General features: G+C 39.6%; 1 protein-coding gene across 3 annotated transcripts; it reads left to right on the top strand.

Moving 5' to 3' along the window:
• Nucleotides 1–38: 38 nt before the first annotated feature.
• LOC121095115 (actin, alpha skeletal muscle B-like) lies at nucleotides 39–19548 on the top strand. Of its 3 annotated transcripts, none has more exons than XM_040609507.1 (9): nucleotides 39–1194; nucleotides 4332–4478; nucleotides 5960–6088; nucleotides 10282–10392; nucleotides 12557–12641; nucleotides 13865–14026; nucleotides 14595–14786; nucleotides 16154–16335; nucleotides 17526–19548. In XM_040609507.1, exons 2-9 carry the CDS (start codon nucleotides 4350–4352, stop codon nucleotides 17667–17669), a joined length of 1134 nt encoding a protein of 377 aa, XP_040465441.1. In that variant the 5' UTR covers nucleotides 39–1194; nucleotides 4332–4349; the 3' UTR covers nucleotides 17670–19548. The 3 variants fall into 3 exon arrangements, with proteins under 3 accessions (XP_040465441.1, XP_040465440.1, XP_040465439.1); XM_040609506.1 differs by having other exon boundaries at nucleotides 39–1251; XM_040609505.1 differs by having other exon boundaries at nucleotides 39–4478.
• The last annotated feature ends 2097 nt before the right edge of the window (nucleotides 19549–21645 follow it).

The following is a 21645-nucleotide window of genomic DNA, read 5'->3' as shown; positions in this document are numbered from 1 at the left end:
GATCAAAGATTCAGAATTGAGATGACATGAAGAATGTCTTCAACTTATTATATTCCTTTACTCTTGTTTAAATGTGCAATTTCTGTAAGCTTTCTCATGTTGATGGTTTTTGTTTGTTTGTTCCGTTTTGGTTTTTGGGTTTGTTTAATTCACTTGCACTTCTTGTCTTGGTGGGTTTAGTTACTGCCTGTCTTTGGGGCAAAATGTTACTGAGCTGCTCAGCGCATGAAATTCAATCTTAAAAAGACACAGCCTTACACAGGTCACATGTTTGGGCTTCGAGGTACAAATTCGTAAAGGGTGCATTTTTAACTAAGAGGCTGGGAGAAGCAGGATTTGCGTTCAGTTTCTGCTGACACGTGGTAGATGTGTGTTACCTGTTAATACATCTATGTTTTGTTACAATGTTTCCTGAAACTGCACAGCTGTTTCTCTGATTCAAAAAATAGTTTATTTGTGAAGATTGTACCAGCGGAAGCTGGAAGGTTGTTTTTACGCCCCGTATCATTGTTGGTGTTTGTTCTCGCTGCGTTTCCACTCACGTGTGTATGAAGTGGGGGGATACAGTCAAGCGGAGTCTAAAGGAGTAGACATACAGTCACAAAAAAGGAGTAGCTGTTTGATTTCCTGTTTGCTGGGCTAAAACCCCAAAAATCGTGTGGGAAGAGAAAAACATAATGAGTATGGAAGTAGAAGGATTCAGTTGGTTTTACTGATGGGCAGACACGAGGTTGGCTTTGAAGAGATGTTAGTGGATTATCTGTTTAGGGTCCAAGGACTTTTGTATGCGAGGTCTGCCACACAGTTGTGTGACAGTTAAGAAAGAGGGGTTGGTTGGCATTTACATTTGCAGAGGTAACATTTACCAAATTGTATCTGATGTTCTGCATCGCTTGTGTTTGTCATGTGGAGTAGGACATACTGCCAGCTGTAGTTAGCACTGTAGGTAAATCCTGTAAACTTTCTTTTGATGGTTCTTTCCTATTTCTTAGTCTGGTGAAGGTCTGAATTTCTATATAAATCAAATATATTCCAATAGAATTGTCTTTTTTTGTGTGTGTGTGTAAAATGGTAATGGCTCATCTCTTTGGAATGGCTGATTGCTGATTCAGTCCCTGTTTTCAGCCATGGTGTCACCCAAGCGCTGAGATAAGTCAGCTATTTTCAGTCTTGGGCCACACAAACAAACACCAGGTACAGTTGAAACCTGAGTACTGTACATGTTAAGGCTTCTCCCTTTCCAGCTTGAAGGTGGGTGTTAACAGAATGATAGCAAGCTATTCTTAGCTAATTGTGTTATAATGAAGCAGCATGTTTTCAGATGACAACAGTGGACCTACAAATCCTTCCAGTCTTACTCATCTAGTGTGAGGGACTTTTGTCTTGGGGGGGAGAAAACAACCCTCTGGTGAGGCAGAGCAAGTTAGTGAGTGGGAGAGGATCCAGAGAAGTTAGAAATTCTGCCCTAATTTATCCAGGCCTTTGTGCTGTCACTGTGATAAGCATAAACTGGAAAAAAAAGTTTCCATAAATGGCTTGACATGTGTAGATACTCTGTGAACTCCATTCCAGAAGCTGATATAAATGTAATGGAAGGTGAGATCATGGTATTTACAAAGAGGCTTTTACAAATCATCACCGTTTCCTGGTAAGTATTGCCCTGAGGGTTTTTTCTCATGTTGTAGTTCATGATTTTAATGCGTTGCTTCACTTGATCGGAGATCTTGTGGGGATATACACACTTCTTCCTGGATTCGGATGCTGCTTGCCTCAGACTTTGAAGGAATTCCAAAGGGTCTCCTGGTGGAAAGTAATTCAGGTTTGACTGCATGATGGCAGGGAAATGTGCAGACCTTTCTCATTGCTGGATCAGTAGAGTGCAAGGAAACCTTCTTAGTCTATTTGAACCCTGGAAGAACAGTTCCATAGTGCTTTCTGTCTGCATGTTGGGCCTTATGCAGAAACCAAATAAGTATTTCTCTGTTAATTTTATTAAATTTTGCACTAGGAATTAGAAACAGTTGAAACTAAAAATTAAAATAAAGCAAACTTAGCAAATTTATTTAGGAGCTTTATCTGGTGAAAAGACTTCCAAATAGCTGCTTTGCGAAAATGATTATTAAACCTATAAATTCAGCTGTAAAGCAATGACATGACTCAATCAATGGAAGCAAAGCAAAATAATAAAAAAAAGGGGGGGGTGGGGAATCAACAAATTCAGCAATTTGACACTTACTAGTAAGTGTCGGTGGCTTTGCAGGAATCTAATTAATAGTGCGTAAAAGTGTAAGCAACTGCTGCCAGCACTTCAAAGTGTAACTTGTACAGCTCAGCTGGGGTTCCTCTCTGAATTTGGTTTCTCTGAGTATGGCTGTATTGACTTTAGTTGTACATGTAAAGCTACGTATAGAATGCTGTGTATATGAATGAACAGGAATATTATTTCTCACCATGTAGGATTAAACATCTTGGTTCTCTCCAGCTTTCCTCATAGCCAAGGAGCGATGCTGAGCTCCCAGAGCTTTATAACATTTCTGTACTTTAAAACTCTCTAAATTCTAGTATCTCATCTGATGTCATTTCTGATACTTCTAAGAACTGTTTCCTTATGTTTTACATTGATGGAGTCAGAGTCTGGGCACAGTTCTGTAATCTTGGATGCTGCTGGTAAATGTTTGGCTTATTGCATTCGAAAAGCCTTTTCCTGAGGGTTTTAGAAGAAAGTAACAATTCATGGCAACATGAACAAATGTTCAAAAATACCAGCTACTGGAACTCATGGTTAAACATTCCTATGTTAAAGCTGTTAACAAATGTACGTGATAGAACTATTCTGCTTCCTTATGTGAAAAAGAATCTTCCAGTCATAAGCACATCAACAAGAATTAAAATTATTTTTCTTATTTTAAAGTAAGTCATATTTTTGAATTAAGCTTTCATTTCCCTGTGAGCATTGGGATCAGCCATGCCACAGTCTTGCTTTGTAAAGCCTATGGGAAAGGATTAAACAGCAGGAACTTTGTGCAGTAAAAACTCTAAAACTGTTCCTGTTTGTAAATCTCCAGGGACTTTGGTATTCTTGCAGACATTCTTGGAAGAGCCTGAGAAATTTTAAACCCCACAAACAGGGCAGCATGAATTGGTTGCAAGGCAGACCCTAGTGCTGGTGGCCACTGCTCCTGGCCTGCCTGCGCATGTAGGGCTTTGGTGGAACTGGAATGCCATCAGGAGTCAAGTATATGTTTGCATTAATTGCAAAAATGATGCTTAATACATTTTTGCTTTGTTAGGAACAAGTACCTTGCTGGACAAGTAAGTGGTTTTCATTCCTTTCCCATTTCTGAAGTACCTTTCCTTACCAAGTGAAGTTGCCAGAGAAGGAAAAATAAAAACCTTCTGTTCTCGACTGCCTAAAGAGGCAATCGTACGGTCCTAAAAATAACCAAGGAATCCAAAATAGAAGTCTTGGTGAAATTCAGGCCCTCCCTTGGTGGGAGTTTTGCCATGAATTTCAATGAGTTCAGGACTTTGCCCAATGTGTTGTCCAACTGCTGAAGTGGAGTTGTTCCTGGGCCAGCTGCCTCTTGTTCTGTGTCCCAGAATAACCACTTCGATAAGGTATTTACCACTTACAAATAGGGAATAGGCCCTGTAGTGAGCACTTCACATTAGGGAGGAGCTGTCGTTCAAAACCACACAGCAAATGCTTCCCTGAAACTTTTGGTGCGAGTTATTTTTAGTTGTTTGTTTAAGATTGATGATGACCCTTCAAGAAAAAGGCAAATTTAAACATGCCGCTGGGGAGCAGCTGTGATCTTCAAAGTAGTGAGTGTTCAGTGAATCTTATTTACCATCTAATTACTAATGTTACAGCTGGTGGGTCCGTATGATCAATTCATTTTTAACAAATGAAATTTCTAGAAGATAATTCAGCCTTGGAAGACATGGGGTGACGCTTGCTTAAGTCCAAGTGCAGCTGAATGTGTATCCTTTAGCTGAACTTGTCCCGTGGTCATGAGGCCAATTAACAGAATATCACAGGAGCCCTTGAAGCTATTTCCTGACAACCCCCACCCCCCTATATTTCCCTTTTGGAAACAAAGGCAGAATGTCGTGATTAATTTGCTTCAGCAGAACCTAGTCGAGCTGAAATTTATGTGGATACTTAACATGCTTCGCAAGATTGAGGCATTAGCAAAGACTTTGCTGTTTAGGTTTATTCTTTTCCAAAATCATTATTGTTACAGCAGTTTGCTCTCTAAATGATGGAGAGTTACATCCGTCCTATTCCCTTCCATCTGCTCCACCCCACCCCAATTACTGTTTTGCAGCCAAAATTGTGAGGCACTATGTGCGATGACGATGAAACCACAGCCCTTGTATGTGACAATGGTTCTGGGCTTTGCAAAGCTGGGTTTGCAGGAGACGATGCCCCAAGAGCTGTATTTCCATCCATTGTTGGACGTCCTCGACATCAGGTCAGTTGGTACCATCATGGAAGTGCTGTCTGGTCTGGGTGGTTGGTTTTTCGTTGCTTTTGGGTTTTTGGTTTGGTTTCTTTTTTCTTTTTTTTTTTTTTTTTTTTTAGACTTTAGACATGGCAATGAGAAAGCAGCAGACTTAGGCAGAACTTCATTGGCCTTTGTAGGAGTTTAGCTTGTTAGGAACTAGGGGATTGAGCTGCGTGTCTTTATTACTATGAGGTAAATTTCATCCTTTGGAAAAAAGTGTTCATCAGCGAAAAAAATACTGACTGTAGAAGAGCCTAAGTGTTTTAATGATACAGAGGTGTCTTATAGGGAAAAAAAACATTCAACTTGTTGGATCAATTAATACTTGCTGTATCAATATGAAGAAAAAAAAAGCAGAACATTGCTAACATGAGAAACCAAATGAATAACAGTGCTAAGTTCCTTTTCTTGTTCCATTAAGCAACAGTATGGCCCAATAAACTTCAAAAAAAGGTTTCTAGCAAAGGATAAATGTGGCTTTTCTTGACCTTGGAAAAGGTTTTTTTGCTTACCTTGTTTTCTAACAGTTGTTTTACAAATAGAAGATGCAGATATTTGTTTATTTGAGTCATATCCGAGTCAGAATTTGCTGGGTTAAAAAAACCTTTGCCTGAAGTTCTGTGGGGTCTTCTGCTGAGCTAAATAAACCTGGGTGGACAGGTATGAAATACTACGCATTTTGAACACCTCTATGAATTGAAGTTGAGTGTCAGTTGTTGAAAATGTCCGTTCCTTAACCTCTCAAATTGTTCATTGTCTTCTGGTGTGTAATTTTGCAGTTAAGCAGCTCAGCCACTGTATTAGTGAATCTGTGAGAAAAATTGAATATTTTTATGCTAGTTGATGAATAATATTTTACCTTATATATTGTTATATTATCATGATAGGCTTCCCAATGCAAACATGATAAACTTTAGTAAAGTCTTATTTAATAATAGAGTTTTCTTTTAGAAAATCTGTCTCTGTTTTACATAAATTAATGATTTTTTGCAAAGCGTATATTTTTCAACACCATTTCACCTCCAGAAAGGGGGAATCTCTCTGTTTAAAGGCAATAGAGAAGCTGCCTAACAGAAAAGGCAACTAAATATGTACAGTAAATCTAGATATCTCTTTCACCTATAATTCCTTACCTTTATTCCTTTGTGGAATGACAAAGGACCCATCCCTTGCGGAGAGCCATGGGTTTGCGGATGCCTGCCTTGGCTGAGACGCCTTCCTTTGGTTTGGAAGCTGCCTTGCTCTTCCTAGTGGGTTTATAGGGGGACTTAGTACAGAGTAAGTGGTCACTGATAAATGCACATATTAGCTCCTTGCCTGTTCTGGGGGTACGTTCTAGAACAGCAGTAATGTATACAGTATTCACATGAAGTTTTGACTTAAAAATGATATTCGGTCTCTAATGTGTGTGATATACGGCACTAATACTAGAGTAATGTACTTTGCAGGGTGTTATGGTGGGAATGGGTCAAAAAGACAGCTATGTAGGGGATGAAGCACAAAGTAAAAGAGGGATCCTGACGCTGAAATATCCCATTGAGCATGGAATCATCACTAACTGGGATGACATGGAAAAGGTGGGTGTTTATTTTAAATGTAATTTTGTTAAGGCATCCTCTTATCCAAGATGTACAATTTGCCATTAACTTTCTTGCAAACCAAAGGGAAAATCCTTGGAAGACTTTGTAATTGCCTATAGGTGAAGGGGTAGTAGAGTATGCTAGTGCAGGAGCTTGTCAGCTCTTGGTACTTATAGAGTTACTTTTCTTTTAAAGAATAAATGCTTATTACTTGTCAGATTTGGCTGTATGTTATAGAAGTATTTTATGATTTATACATATTCTTTTTGGTCTTGAAGTTCATCCTGAGGCAGAACATTTGATAATGATAGAAAGTAGCTAAAGTGGAAAAAAAAATAAATACAAGCTGATGGTTCATCAGAGGTGAATCGGAGAAATATTAAAGATATATTACTGAAGCTGGGACCAAAAAATGTGAGGTGGGGGGATGAACAAGATGATGGGTGATGCCCACATGTTATATTGCATATGACATTCTTAATGTTAATTAAAGAAGAAAAGACATACTGGGGCTTCATACTAATTCTTTGAGAGTGGGCTATTTTTTTTTTTCTCCTGAAGCATGTTTTTCTGTTGCCAGTTCCAGTTAGCTTTTAACATCTGAATGCTGAGAAGGCATCTTTATTCCCTATCAAGCAGGGCTTTCTTGGCATGCAGCCAGTGCAGTGACCTCTTTGTGAAATGCCCACTTGAGGATGTCCCAGACCAGGCACAGGCAATGAGGTGTGCTCTCTGGAGAAGCTTGAAAGGCAGGAGGAGTCCTAGGGGCACTCTCGTTCTCCTGTGTTTCTCTGATGTCCCATATGTTGTGGTCTCGGAAGCACCTGAATTCGTACGTGGAAATACTGTGCCTCCTCTTTAGAGACAGGATGGCAGTTTGGTCCCTTGCCGTCTCCAGGTGAAACAGAATGGGAAGGAAACACCACAAGCAAAGGCTTCTAGTAATGTTTTCCTGTGGAAAATACAACTGCAAGGAAGACACAGGGCTGGTGGTGTTCTCACACACTTGCGGAGATGTAGCATATAGAGTTACAATACATATGCCTAAAGTCAGTTGTTATGTCATATTCACAAACCCAGACTGCTAAGTGTAGGGTGTTCCAGACAAATGGACCAAAGTTAATACAGGAGCAATGGGAGTTCCTCAGTTCATATTGGGAAATAAATTGCCCACCTACTCCTCTAGATGGAAGCACAGTATTTGGATTTGGATATTGCACTGCTTGCTGGGAAGGACACCTTGCTTGTTTTTGTGGAGTAGAAAGTTTACCTCGTACATCCCTGCTGTCTACATTCAGCAAGAAATTATTATTTTCTTGTAGGGGAGAAAAAAAATAATAATGGGAGGTCACTATTTCACATTCTTCCCTCAGCGACTGGTCTCTGCATCTGGAGATTACCCTGTGTATGTATAACAGGCTATGTATAACCAGTTCTTTCTCTGGGTAGTGCCAGATGCTAGAGCAGACGTGTCTACAGTCTTGTTAGGAAAAGGAATTAGAGAAGGTAAAAAGGGTGGCACGTGCTTTACTGTAGTGTAAACTCATGGCTAGAGTGGTTGGTTTCAGGGTGTAATGGGGTGGGGGCTTCGGGCAGTGCTGTAATTCAGGTAATGGTCAGATACTATGTGGGTTCTTGTAGTTTGAACTTTTCTTCTGTTTGTCACTTAAATGGATGAAGGAATGACTTGTGAAAGCGGGGCCCTAGCCCACACTTACCTTCCGACAGGTGGCTTGCAACATGCAGTAGTTGGCAAAGATGCCCCAACTCTGACTGGTTCTCAGGCTTCTTGCTGAGCCCAGGAGCAGAGCGGGACAGAAAGTGGAGGCTGCCTTCAAGTGAAGGAGTGATGAGCATCAAATAGAAAAAATAAGCGTGAAGGAAAAGGCAGTGGTAAGGAAGAAGAAAGAAACAGCGCTACTAACCTTTGTGATTATTTCAAGCAAGAAAAAAGCTTGGTTTTTTAATATACAGGCTTCTCTGATTCAGTTGTGTGTCTCAACTTGTAACACACATGCATGCACACATGCACATGCATGCACACACACTGTTATGGCTGAGTAGTTCTGAAATGATATTCCTAAAGTTTTGATGCTATGAAATTATCTTTTGTATATGCGTACATATATATATATATTTTTTTTTTTTCTCCTTCAAGATTTCTAAACCATTGCATGATTTTGGTCCGAACCACAGATTTCTCTCCGGTGCTTGGTAATCATACTACTAAAAGTATCACAATGTAGCATCATGATGTAGAAGAAACAAGAGAATTACTGGGTAACGTGCCAGAAAAGGGACAAAGGCATAATAGTGCAGTGCCCAACCATCCATGTTACAAAAAGAGGGAGGTCATCAAAAGGTTAGGCCAAGTGTGCATATGTGTGTGGGAGAAAGCGAGAGCTAGGATGCTGCAGGATGCACAGACTGTCGTGTGAATGGATGGTGAGGACATGTAGGCAATGAAATGAAGCATTCTTCTTCTCCTGTGCTTCAATTCACAATATTCAAATTGGGACTGCTCTGTTTTCCGCTGGAAAATAATACGGGGCATTGTACATCACTGTTAATCTATTCACAGCAACTGAGCTGACGACGTATGGGAGGGAAAGCGTTGGGATGGAGCGTTTTCTGGCTCTGGTGACTACATAAACATTTAATATAAGTTTTGGAATAATCCTTCCTCAATCTTTTCTGTTTGCTATTGTGCTTCCTGCTGACATTTAATTCTCATGACCTATAAAATACAACACTGAACCTTTTTTGTTTCTTGTGGAAACATTATCCATTAACATGGTTATCATTAGGTCAACTCTAATAGGCCGTACAAGGGCTGATCGTGCCCGATTTGGAAGAAAAACCTGGGAACTGCCCGAGGTTTGGGCAGAGTCCAGCTTTGTGAGTTCAGGTGTGTTTCTCACTGCTGAAAGTGCCAGTACTTTGTTAATTATGCAAGCATGGAGGTTTCCTTCCCTTAGTGCTTTCCTGTGTGAAATGGCAGTTATTCTCTTGTATCTGATTTATATTTTTGTCTTAAACTTTTACGTGATTACTTCCTGTGTTATTCAACTTCTTTCTCTCTTTATATTCTAAACCTTCAAATGGAAGATAGCCCAGCATCCCAAACCCCAGTTGGGAAACATCTGATTTTTTTTTTTAAATATTATTTTTTTGGAGGGTGGGGGTAGGACACACACACGTATTTTTTTTAGGGCTGATCATTTTCTTAATGAGTAATTCCAGCTCTGGTCAGGTGTTGGCTTTGTTGGTACTTCCAATTTAGGGAATATCTTTTTTTCCACTAAAGTTCATTTTGGAACATAGTAATACTTGTTTCTAGGATATTAATCAAATAAACTTACCCATAAAACTATCCTGATGTTTTTTGCTCAGAAATAAGCTTGTTGGCTTAGGCAAAGCTGAGCTAAAAGGAGGGGGGGGGGAGGGGCAGGGAGAAAAAGGAAATAAGGGCAGGAAAGAATTAAATGAGAAGATAACAAATAGTTCATCGTGTTACTGAACAGTCTCCCTTCAAGCTGACATCAACAAAAAACCAACCCTTCAGTTCCTAACAGCCAGTCTTCAGACAATCAAAGCCAGCATCGTTTGATATGGGTAGGACCTTCCAACATGAATATCATGCTACAGTACTTCACAGACTGTGGCTAAGATATTTGAGTGAATGAGAGTTTGATTCAGGATTTACTGGGTGAAATATCTGTGTCATAGAGGGCCTTTCGCGTCTGTGAAATAATTGGATTTCTAAATACCATCTTGGCAATGGCTTGCAACTGGGTCGGTCTCCAAGCAGCTGCAAGTGGAGAAGTCCTTCCAGGGCTAACAGTTCAGTGCCTGGCTCAGCGTCTGCATCAGAGCACTGAGGGGGGAACTCCCTGGTGTCCCTGCTTAGAAAGGATGATCTGTGCTCTCCTTAGGGGATCTAACTGGAAGGACTCCATTGTGTAGGTTATATTCTGCTGTTACATACAGTAGAAGCCAAATGGTTTGGGTTCTAAAGTAGAGTTGAATTTGGCAGATTCACCCTTGTGTGTTTTCTGTCTATTTTAATGTCTGTAAAAAAATGTTAAATCTATAATTACTCAGACTGTATTTGAAAAGCTTTCTGTGTAGGTCTGTGGACAAAAGAAACAATTTTCAGAACGCTTTTCTAAAGCGGTTTTCATTTTTAGATCTGGCATCATTCTTTCTACAATGAACTCCGGGTTGCACCGGAGGAACACCCGGTCCTGCTGACCGAGGCCCCCTTGAATCCGAAGGCCAACCGTGAAAAAATGACTCAGGTAACCATCTGAGTGCTGTGCCACAGATAATTTCGGCATGAAAGCAGCTAAAAATGTAAATAGTTCTGGGTTGTCATCTTCCTTAATTTGGGAGGTAACCCCTTAGGGTTGGTGTGGGTTAGTGTGCTGGCCAAGCCATGTTGCGAGAGCAGGAGTTTGTGCTGCTCGTGCCATAGCTGTTTTCTGGATGGCCCTGCACTGTTCCGTGGTTGTGTGTGGCTGTGACACGTACATAACTAGTCTCTCAAAAGCCTGAAGTAATTTTCTTTGTTCATTAGACTGCACGTGTGCTTTATTCTGGAAGTGGGGAAGCTGGAGGCGAAGGTGGCTTCTGATGCTGAGTTCTGGTGTGTCGATAATGTTGACCTTGGATTCATGTAATTTTTTTGGATGGAGTTATGGGTCGTTGACAGATTAAAAGTGAGGTTTGTGAGCCCTGCAACACTGGCCATGTACCAGCTGAATCACGCTTCTGTATGAGTTTTGGGTCAGTGATGCCTTTTGTGGGCCTGCCTCTGGCCATTCAAACTGAAATGATGCTTTGCGAGACGTTTCTGCCTGTGACATACTCGGTCTGATTTAGCAAACTCAGATCAGAACCAAAAGTTGTCCTCTGAGGTTTGCATATTTTAGAGCAGCCTTCTGGCCAGAAGTCCACATTATAAATTTAGCCAGTGATGTAACCAGAAGTAAGTGTGATTTAAATACAAGTATAGGTATAAAATCACCTGGGAAAATTAGATGTGGCTCTGTACTTCCCTTTGTGCCCACTTTTGGCATATATTTAATAGGAAGATTATGCATCAATTTAGCAACAGTGTAAATAAACTAATTAAGTAGTGAGCTTGACAGCATGCATTACTAGGAGATAATACAACTGGGAGATAATAAACAACAACAGACCATAAGAAAAGCCTAGCTTATAACAACCAGGAAGTGTGGTTCATACAGTAGACGTGTCTGGGACTGTTTCTCTGTCATTACACTGTAATGGTAAATCCTGTTTTCGAGATTGTTTAAAGGCCTATTGTTTATTACTGATTGCATTAAATTCATTACATTAATTAACTATGAAATATCGGTAATTCATGTATTCTTTAATTGAAAGCATACTTTTTATTAAAAGTAGACTTCATTGGCAAAGGTATTAGCTTATGAAATCCAAAGTTTAAGTTTAACTCCCTGATGCCAGTGGCTCTGATGGGTACAACAGTGACTGTTGATCACTATCGATGGAGGTATTTAAAAGATGTGTAGACATAGAGCTGAGGGACATGGTGTAGTGGTGGGCTCGGCAGCGTTAGGTTTATGGTTGGATTTGATGCTCTTAAAGGTCTTTCCCAACCTAAATGATTCTATGAAACGTGGTTACAGCAGCACCACTAGTGATGGGGTAGCACTGCCCGGTGTAGGTGGCATTGGTTTAGAAAAGGATACAGCGCATAGGGTTGTCCAGCTGGAAACAAATGTTCCATCTGATCAGATAAAATTGCAGTGTATCTGACACAAGAGATGGAAAGAACTGGAGCTTGTTAAGACTAGAGGAGGTGGGGGATGAGACAAGAGAATATGCCTAAGGTCACCATAAAGAGAAAAAAAGATAAACTTTTGTATTTGCTGGGGGGGGGGAGGGGAGAATGAGATGTGATGGGTTTATACTAGACCAAGTGAGGTTTTAGCTAGACACCGAGAAACCCCTGAGTAACAGTAAGTAGAGTGTATCACTAGATTTGTTTGCTGGAGGAATCTGTGGACGTTCCAGCAGAGGAATTTCTGAGACAGAAATTTATTACTGTGTCAGGAATGGCTAATTCTTCCTTGAGATGGGAATAGACAGATTATTCCTTGTGGCTTCTTCCAGCTGTGTCTTCTATACATTTGTGTGTGTGTATGTATACACACACTCCCTTAGATTGTGGCATTGTTGGAGTCCTGCCATCAGGCCCAAGGTGTCATCTTCAATTAACATTAAAACTGACCTAATCTGAGGTTAATGGAAAGATATCCACTGAATTCAGTTTGTTGTTTTTTTTAATGAAATTCTAAAGAAAGCATAATGTGCTGTTCCCAGAAGAACCAGTATTTGTGAAAAAACAAACCAAAACTGTCTCTTTAGATACTTTTAAAGCATAGATCCTAAAGGTTTTCAAATTCTTCATTCTAGATTATGTTTGAGACGTTCAATGTGCCAGCAATGTATGTAGCAATTCAGGCAGTGCTGTCTCTGTATGCATCTGGAAGAACGACTGGTGAGTCTTTTCTGGGAGTGGTATTTTCCACCTGTCCTTCTCTCGTGGAGGTACGTGCACACACACAGAGATATGTTGATTATGGTGCACCAGCTGTGTATTGAGAAGAACTGATAGCCATATGGAGACTGAATACTTCCCACCATGCTGTGCAAGTATTCAGTTTTTTCAACTTCATGGCAGCTATGGGTATAGATTTATAACTTTGTGCTTCAAAAACTCAAGCGGCTGCAGCTCAACTATCTGAACAGTGGAAAGGCTGTACAGTTTGATACTGCCCTTAATTGCACAGCATAGAGAAGAGGCAGTATCTTCACTAGATTGCTCCAAACTCGCAGTTCCTTCTTCCTTTAGACCTACCTCTATCATTAAGCTCCATTCCCAGTAGGAAAAAAACCACCCCTTTCACTAGCTGGATGAAATATTTCACTTAAAAGTTTTTCAGATTTCAGTCAGATAATGATGTCTGCTGTTAAGCGATCATTAATTAGAATTGGCATGGAGGTCTCTTATTGCCATTTAGAGTCTGATCAAGCATTAAGATGGTAAATTACTTCTTAGCAACTCTTCAGTCTTCATATACTTTGAGAAAAATTAAAATACCGTCTGTCTTTGTAGCCTGATGCCACAATATAATTTTGTATAAAAACATTGCTAGCTTACAGAAATTATAATTATCATAAATACTTGGTTTATGTTTAAAATGTGACTATTTGTATGCATGTTTGGTATCAAAAATGCCTTATTCATTTTGAGTGGAAAACATGTATTCATTTCCTATCCAGGAATGACATGGCTATGCACAGACAAATCACTGTTATATTTTCCCTGGTGGGATGGTTTATTTTAATGGCAGATTCAAACTTTTAGTTTTATGGATAGATTTTTATTTACAGTTTGCACGTTATTTTATATTTCTAAAGTGCTAGGGGTTGGCTGTAATGAAAGCCTCTGCATACATGTAAGATCATCATTGCTAGCATCTGTTCAGCAAGAACAGTACAATCAAACTGCTGAATGTTGTGTCCCGTCTCGTCCCCCCCCAAATGCAGTTGCTGCTAACGATTTTGTCTCATGTGAACATCTCTTTAGTTACAGAAATGACAGAAGCAATAGTCATGTGAACATCTTTGTTGTTGCATGCTTCAGTCAAGAGTATGGAGTGTGTGGAGGCCCTGTATCAGTGGGAAATGACCAGCTTCTCCTTTTCTTTCCCCTTCCAGGAATAGTTTTGGATTCTGGGGATGGTGTCACACACAATGTGCCTATCTATGAGGGCTATGCCTTGCCTCATGCCATCATGAGACTCGATTTGGCAGGCAGAGACCTGACTGACTATCTCATGAAAATTCTGACAGAGAGAGGCTACTCTTTTGTCACCACTGGTAATGAGCTGTGCTTTGGATGCACTTTGCATATGTTTGCTCTGTTAGTTGTCTTATCATGCAGGGAGCACGTACCTGGCGAGATGCATCAAAATCCCTATCACTAGGCTGGTCCAGGAAAAATGGTTCATGTCAGCTAATGGGATCCTCCTGACTTTGGCTTTCAGCATATATGTTGAGCATCAGGGACGAGGATGCCACCTTATTAGGAAATCCAGAGTCACTGACAAATATAACTGGTTGTTGTGTTTGATCATACATGTTCCACAGACAAAGGAACAAAGTTGGTAGCTCGTAAGCGATGAACCTCAAGGTTTACATCAGATGTGTAAACATTAATCTTTATGGTATTCCATAGTACAATATATCTTTTATTTGCTGATGAGGTAATGCATTGGTAATGAGGTAATTTGGCAGTGCAAAGGGAACAGAATGTGGCTGAGACAACAGGGAGGTCAGAATCCGATGAACTGTATGGCCATCATGAACTCAGGGAAACATGCATGAGAAAATCTGTGTCCTGGTTGTCGTACTGTATGTTAATTAAAATCTTGCTGGCTGTCTGCAGCGGAACGGGAGATTGTGAGAGACGTCAAGGAGAAGCTTTGTTACGTGGCACTAGATTTTGAAAATGAAATGGCAACCGCTGCTTCCTCCTCCTCTATTGAAAAGAGCTATGAGCTTCCTGATGGACAAGTCATCACCATTGGGAATGAACGGTTCCGATGCCCAGAAACTCTCTTCCAGCCATCCTTCATAGGTGGGACAGGACTTTCTTTCTAGAGACTTGACAGAGAATGAAATTATTTTTTTAGGAAGCATAGACAACATTCAGCTGTAGGAGCTGAGGTATTTATTCTCAAATGACCTTAGAAATGTGCAGCTTCTCATGACTTAATCAGTTGTTTGGAAGCTATGGACTCTGCTGCTACTGCTGGACAAAAAGATGCTCTCAGTTTAGAAATATCTGATTTCTAAGATAGTTTCAATCTCTTGTAAATGCAGTATAGTTTCTAAGATGACGGTTTAGAGTACTCTCAGAAGATCATGCTTTTTATCTTGACTGGCTGATACATAGCTGCACAGTGCTGCTTATGTAGTTTTTTAAATCTGAATACTGCTTCCATTTATCTTTTTATTTTATTAATCTGTAATTTCTTCATACAAAATCAAATTGTAGATTATTTTCTGGTAGTTTTATCTGTAGTGTTACAATTTCTATTCTATTCAGTGGGTGGCTGACAGTTTATGTGGTAACTCATGCTACCCTCACAAATTTCCCACTTCCCACTTAAATTCCACACTTGAGAACTGAGCAAAATGGCTGCAGGCAGTTTGGCACAATTTCCATTAAACTAAATGGTACAGCTAGCTATGTTTGTATGCAGAAAGGAAACTCTTCAAGCATTAGTATAGTTCCAAGTTCTGTATTTGAACATCAGCAGGACAGAGGAATTTGGCTGTCAGCAGCGCATCAGGGGTCAGAAGTGGTGTTCGGCAATGGTCAGTATCAGAAACAAAGTGATGGAAATCAGGATTTCCTGGATCACAGATCTTTGTCAAAACGTGTGTTGTAAGCTAGTCAAAAAGTTTAGTAGTTAAAGTTCAAACTGTGTCCCCAGGACTGTATCTGGTGTGTTCCTTTTCTTTAGCAAATGATGGTACCATAAGTTAACTTCCCTGTACTGGCATTCAAATTAAACTAACACCTTAAAAGCAAGGTAGCTCACTGAAGTGCCAAGTGGGCTTTTATTTCTAGCTAACAGCAACATAAAATGTTATAAAAATGGCAAACTAATGCAGTAATACCTCATTTTAAATATTTCCTTGAATAATGTTAACTTTTTTTTTTTACTTGAGGAAGTATAAAACCCAGTATGAAATCATAATAGGGATCTTTCTTCCTCCCAAGTGTATTTTGCTTGTATAATTACCATGCTGAGATTACAAAGAAGGTGAGAAGTGTGTCCTGTCTTTGTCCTTCCTCTCCTAAGCATCACTTAGCTTTTTTTTTTCCTGGAGTTTTCTTAAGGGAGGCAACTTGGACTAGTGAGCCTTCCTTTCACTTTAACAATAAGAAAAGAAGGGGACAAAGAAAAATAACATGTTGAAACTTCTTTTGCTCAGGGATGGAATCTGCAGGTATCCATGAAACCACTTACAGCAGTATTATGAAATGCGATATCGACATCCGTAAGGATCTCTATGCTAATAACGTCCTCTCTGGAGGAACCACGATGTATCCTGGGATTGGTGATCGTATGCAGAAAGAGATTACAGCTTTGGCTCCAAGTACTATGAAGATTAAGGTAATTTTGAACACCTACACTTAGAAAAGCAGCTTTTTTTGAAAGTTGGATGTTATAAACAAATCAAAATGTCTGTAAGAGAATGTCCAGGTCTTGCATCCCATGTTGCCATATTAGGAGAGCTTTGTACAGCCTGCTTAATTAATACCTCTTTTCCTCCTATCAGCCAAAGCAGAATTACAGGAGTGATTTGAGAGGTACTGGAATAAAAATGGTTGCTGAAGCCATGGGAATTGATGAGGTTATTTTGAGAAGATGTGAAACAACAGTTAAGGAAGAGAGTCCTGTTGGATTCCCAGTGAAATAGGGCTGTGAGGGAGAAAAGGGCTACTTGAAAGACACCACAGAGCAACAAGAGAGGTAGGGAGGATCTTAGAGAAGATGGAGCTATAAATACTGAAGGGGGCATGAACAACTTGGCAAGTCACTGGAAATACTATAGGCTTCAAGGCTTAGCTATGAGTGAAAGTCATTAATGAAAAGGGTGAAAGAATAAATCCAAAATCCAAGCAGCACACAAAGTCTGCAGCTTGTTAGCTACTTGAAAGGACCCTTTCAAGACAATGTGTAGTGAACTAGAGAGGCCCTTTTCATCAGGCAGCAGACATATACACTAAACAGGCATGACAGGAATGGAAACAGGAGCACGCAGAAGCAGGGGAACATCCAGTGTATTTTAACAATTCGTGGCTAAGGGGTGAATCAGCAGGAGGTCTTCTAGCTCTACATCTAGTGCATAGCTAGATACACAATGCCAGTCTATCTCAACATTATGGGTTTGGGTTTTTTTTACCTAAAAGTATTCCTTTATCATTAAAGAAACACACATTCAGACCGTTCTATACAGTGTTGTCCCAGTGGTGTTTATTTACAACCACATTAGGTTAATATTTCAAAACTTTAATTTTCTTTCAGGTATGTTTATAGTTGGTTTGGTAGCTGTGTTACGGGCCATTTGCAGGTATCTCATGAGCTGCCGTATTTGTCTGCTCATAGTAACGTTACAGCATCTCTATTGACTTGAGGGGGAGGACAAAATATGGCAGCTGTCCTACCTCTTAGGTGCTTGACTTCACTGGAGTTGTATTTCTATGATGTAAAGACTTTAACTTAGTTACGTCATCCAAAGAGATGTTAACTGTGTTATCTGGTTGTCACTTTATTTACAAGAGATTGCACTTCTCTTCTAGATGATTGCACCACCAGAACGTAAATACTCTGTCTGGATTGGGGGTTCAATATTGGCATCTCTGTCCACTTTTCAGCAAATGTGGATCAGTAGAGATGAATATGAGGAAGCTGGCCCCTCTGTTGTCCATCGCAAGTGCTTTTGAATACTTCCATCGCGTACCGTCAGTGATAAGTAGTGCTGTTTCTCTCCACATCACCTGCCTTCATTCACCTCTGAGGGTGGTTTGGCTTTCTTCCACATGTTAAAAAAACCACACTGTATGGATGTCATTTGAATTAGAAAATTGCTTCTAATTTTTGATGCTAAAATGAGACTAATATTTCAGTGATGGGTGTTTTCCAGGATTATTAACAGTAGTTATACTACACACTTTTATAGACCTCCCTCTCTGCTGTGTTTGTGTTGCACTGCCTTCCAGGAGGTGGCACACAGTGCTGCCGTGTGTTAGTCTGTGCTATTGATGGCAGGCCTGAAGTGTGCACGTATGTGATTCTTTCAAACTCAAACATAAGGCAAGATTTAAGTATCAGAGAAAGCTTCTTTTATGCAGTTAAATGGTACACAGGATTCTTCTAAGAGGGTTTATTTTACTGACCATACAGAGGATTTATGTGGGTACTGATATGCACATAGGTACCAGTTGTTTCAGTGGAGCTTGTACAGGTGTCTTTTCCTTGGTCTCCTGCAGTTGTTTGGCAGGACACTGTTGTCTCCCTGTGACGAGTGCTCCCCACCAGTAAGGAGCTTCAATAAGCTGCAGTACTTCTGAACTTACATGTAACAGCAGGTTAATTTATTGGATGTATTATTGCTTTCTTCATCTTCCTAAGCAGTTAACTGATGTTTCATTTACTTCTGCTATATGTGTGCTATGCTAAGCCAAGCTAATGATTGCAGAGTAAATAATAACCTTTTGAATATGTTTTTTAAATACTCGGGGTTTAATGGATCAATAAAAGTGTAATTATCCATGTAAAGGCTGCTGTGATTTACATTGATTTCATAGTGGCTAATTTATCTGTTAAAGATAAAATAATAATTACTCGTTTATATTCTAATTTTATTATGAAAAAGATTTCATTCCCTCTGAGTTTTTTAGCTAAGCAATTTTAAAATGAGAACAGATTAGTTTCACAGTTTCTACTTAAAAAATACCAAAACACCAACTTAAATATCTTCCTGGATGACAAATTTTCATAATGTTCTGTATGAAGGTGAGAGTCAGCTATGAAGGTTTTACTGTTTCAGATACCAGGAGTGTTCCGTGTAATGTAGATGCTGTAGACTTTGAATTGATGTGATGTCAGCCTTGATGTGCATTTCATGATTTAAATCAGACCTGTCAAGTTCTTGCCAGTAAATAGAACAACCTCTTTCCAAAGATGGGGGAAAGATGTAAGTTAGATTTACAGGCTTCTGAAAATACATCTAGGGGATATTTTAAAGAATCTTCTTACTACTGCTTACTACTGTTCCAGCTCAGGGTGATCACATTTCCTTATGCAAGCAATCTCTTAATGGTAAAAGCTGAAAGACCTGTAAGAGAAGGATTTTTCAAAGGTCTGCTGTAGCTGGCACTACCTAATAAGTAAAAGAGATTTATTTTACCCTTCATTGCCACTTTTGAACAGCAGTCAGTTCAAATTGCCTGTATCCACGTCTTCTTAAGCAAATGTAAATCATTACAATTTTTTCAGCCTCTGAGTGGATTTTGCTTTATTATCTTGGTCTCAACTTCTATGATTGCTCACTGCTAAAGTTTATAATAAATCAACTTGATAATAAATCAACTTACATATAGGAATAGCACCGTTTAATGACCTTATTGCCCGCCTAAGCAACATAACTTACATTTTAATCTTGACTTTTTGTAGGTTTGATGTTCAAGAGGATAAACCTAGGTACTCAGATCTCTGGACCTGAGTTATGTCTGCAGTCCCCTGTAGTATCAAAGCAAAATTCTATTCACTTTGCTAATAATCTACTTGTCCTTGTTTCAGTATTAAAAATGATGGATCTTCTTCAGGTTTTCAATTTTATTTTTTCTAATATATCCTTTTAGTATATATTCACAGCTTGTTAATCAGGGAAAAAAAGGAAAATGTTTAAAAGAGTGGGTTGTTGTGGGTTTTTTGGGTTTTTTTTTGTTAGATGGCAAGGGAGGTACATGTTTACAGCATTTGCATATAATTGAATAAGTTCTTTGGGCTTTTCTTCTTCCCTCCCTTCCCCAGGTCTCCTCTCATTCTCCACAACAAAATTATCTTCAGTCCTTGGTTGGCATCTGTAGCTCCTGGCACAGCTGGGGCTCAGTGTTAGAATATGAATCCTCATCCCACAGCTGACTTTTTTTTTCAGTGTGGAAGAGCATGATTATGCTCTGAATACCTCCCTAACAATCTGCATGTGGAATCTTATTCAAAATTAACATGCATTTTGAAAATAGAATTAATTATGTGCTAAGAGCAAATACAGATAAAAATAAGTAAAACTATTAAGCTGTTTGTGTGATTTGGCAAATCCCTGCTTCTCTGAGAGGAAATTGCCATAGACACCATGCAAGTTCTGCTTTTCTGTATGTGGTTGTGCAGAACACTGTAGTGGCTGGAACTAAGTGTAGGAAATACTCATAGCCAAGAAAATAGTTTGTGGTTTTCTCTAAACACTCACCTGGTGTTCCCAACTACTCCTTGGCTACCATTTCACTTTAAGATTATCTTTAAACCCATGGAGGCGTTAATGTTTATACTCAGTCATACCTGTGCCTGCCTTACTGTGCAATCTTATGTGGACTGATAATAAGCATCCTAAATTTGAAAGAGCTTCTACAGGTGATATCTGTGTAATATCAACAGTGCCACCAGTGCTAAACATTCATAGGATCATAGAATGGCTTGGGTTGGAAGAGACCTTAAAGACCGTCTAGTTCCAACCCCCCCTGCCAGGGGCAGGGACACCTTCCACCAGACCAGGTTGCTGCAAGCCCCATCCAGCCTCACCTTGAACATTTCCAGGGAGGTGACATCCACAACTTCTCTGGGAAACCTGTTCCCTCTGGTCAGATCTGGCCATCGGCCCACATCTGGTTCTGGAGAACAGCTTTGCATTTCAGTTTTCTAATTAGTAGATTTTTCATGCTTAATATTCACTCAGGTTTTCATCCCTACAGCCATATAGGCTATAAATACCTTCTTTAAAAAACAGCAAACCGAAATTCTTTCAGCTCTGAAAGTTCAGACTTAGAAGACACCTCCCCAGTGAACTAATGTATCTTGAGTTTCATGATAAATCATGGTTTTACTGTATCATATCAAGTAGACCTTGTGGGCAAAGGTAGTCCAGAAATTTTTAATCTTAAGAGCAGATAAACTTGATAGAAGAAAGATTGTCTTCTACAATGAGACATTCAAGTAACAGCTATTTGTATTTTCAATAGATTCTGTTGTTTCTATAAATAACATCAGCTTGTGGATGAGATACTCCAAAGGTAGAACACTTATCTTCTCAGAAATGTATGACAGCAAATCAAGGGCTACAAATAACTCTTTGTATGGCTGTAGGCGATCTACTTTATCCAGTACATGACTGATTTATTCACATTTTTCTAAAGAGCAGGTAGAGTATTGCCAAGAGAATTTACATCACTATTTTACTCCAAGGTAAGTGTGTCAAGATCATCTAACTAGAAGTTACCTTAAATCATTAAAATATGTGTGTCTTCAGAGCAGAAAGTAAAAGTTACTGTTATAAATTGCCAAAGTGAAAGGAAACACACGTTGCTCCGTATGGGCCAAGAGTATGTCATATCCTCCCTGCGCACAAACTGGTATGAGGCAAAGGAAGTGGGTTGCATTGGCCAGAGTTTGTGATTGTCTTGGAAATAGCGTCTTGCAACAGAAATACCAATGGTAATAACTGTTCTTCAACAGTTTTTCTAGTTAGGAAGATGTAAAGTGTTCTGCATCAAGAGTGTGCTTTTTCCTGCTGGCCAAAGCTGTCCAGTGAGATGCAGAAGATAAAGGGCAGGGATCTACTCCTGTCCCCAAAGTAGAATCCTCAGCTACATTTGGATTGTTTGGGCAGAGCCTTCTCCAACTTCAGCAGTGAGCCATGTTCAG

Source organism: Falco naumanni, chromosome 10, assembly GCF_017639655.2.
Source record: "Falco naumanni isolate bFalNau1 chromosome 10, bFalNau1.pat, whole genome shotgun sequence".
NCBI classification, from domain to species: Eukaryota; Metazoa; Chordata; class Aves; order Falconiformes; family Falconidae; genus Falco; species Falco naumanni.
This window is presented reverse-complemented; position numbering and strand designations above follow the sequence as displayed.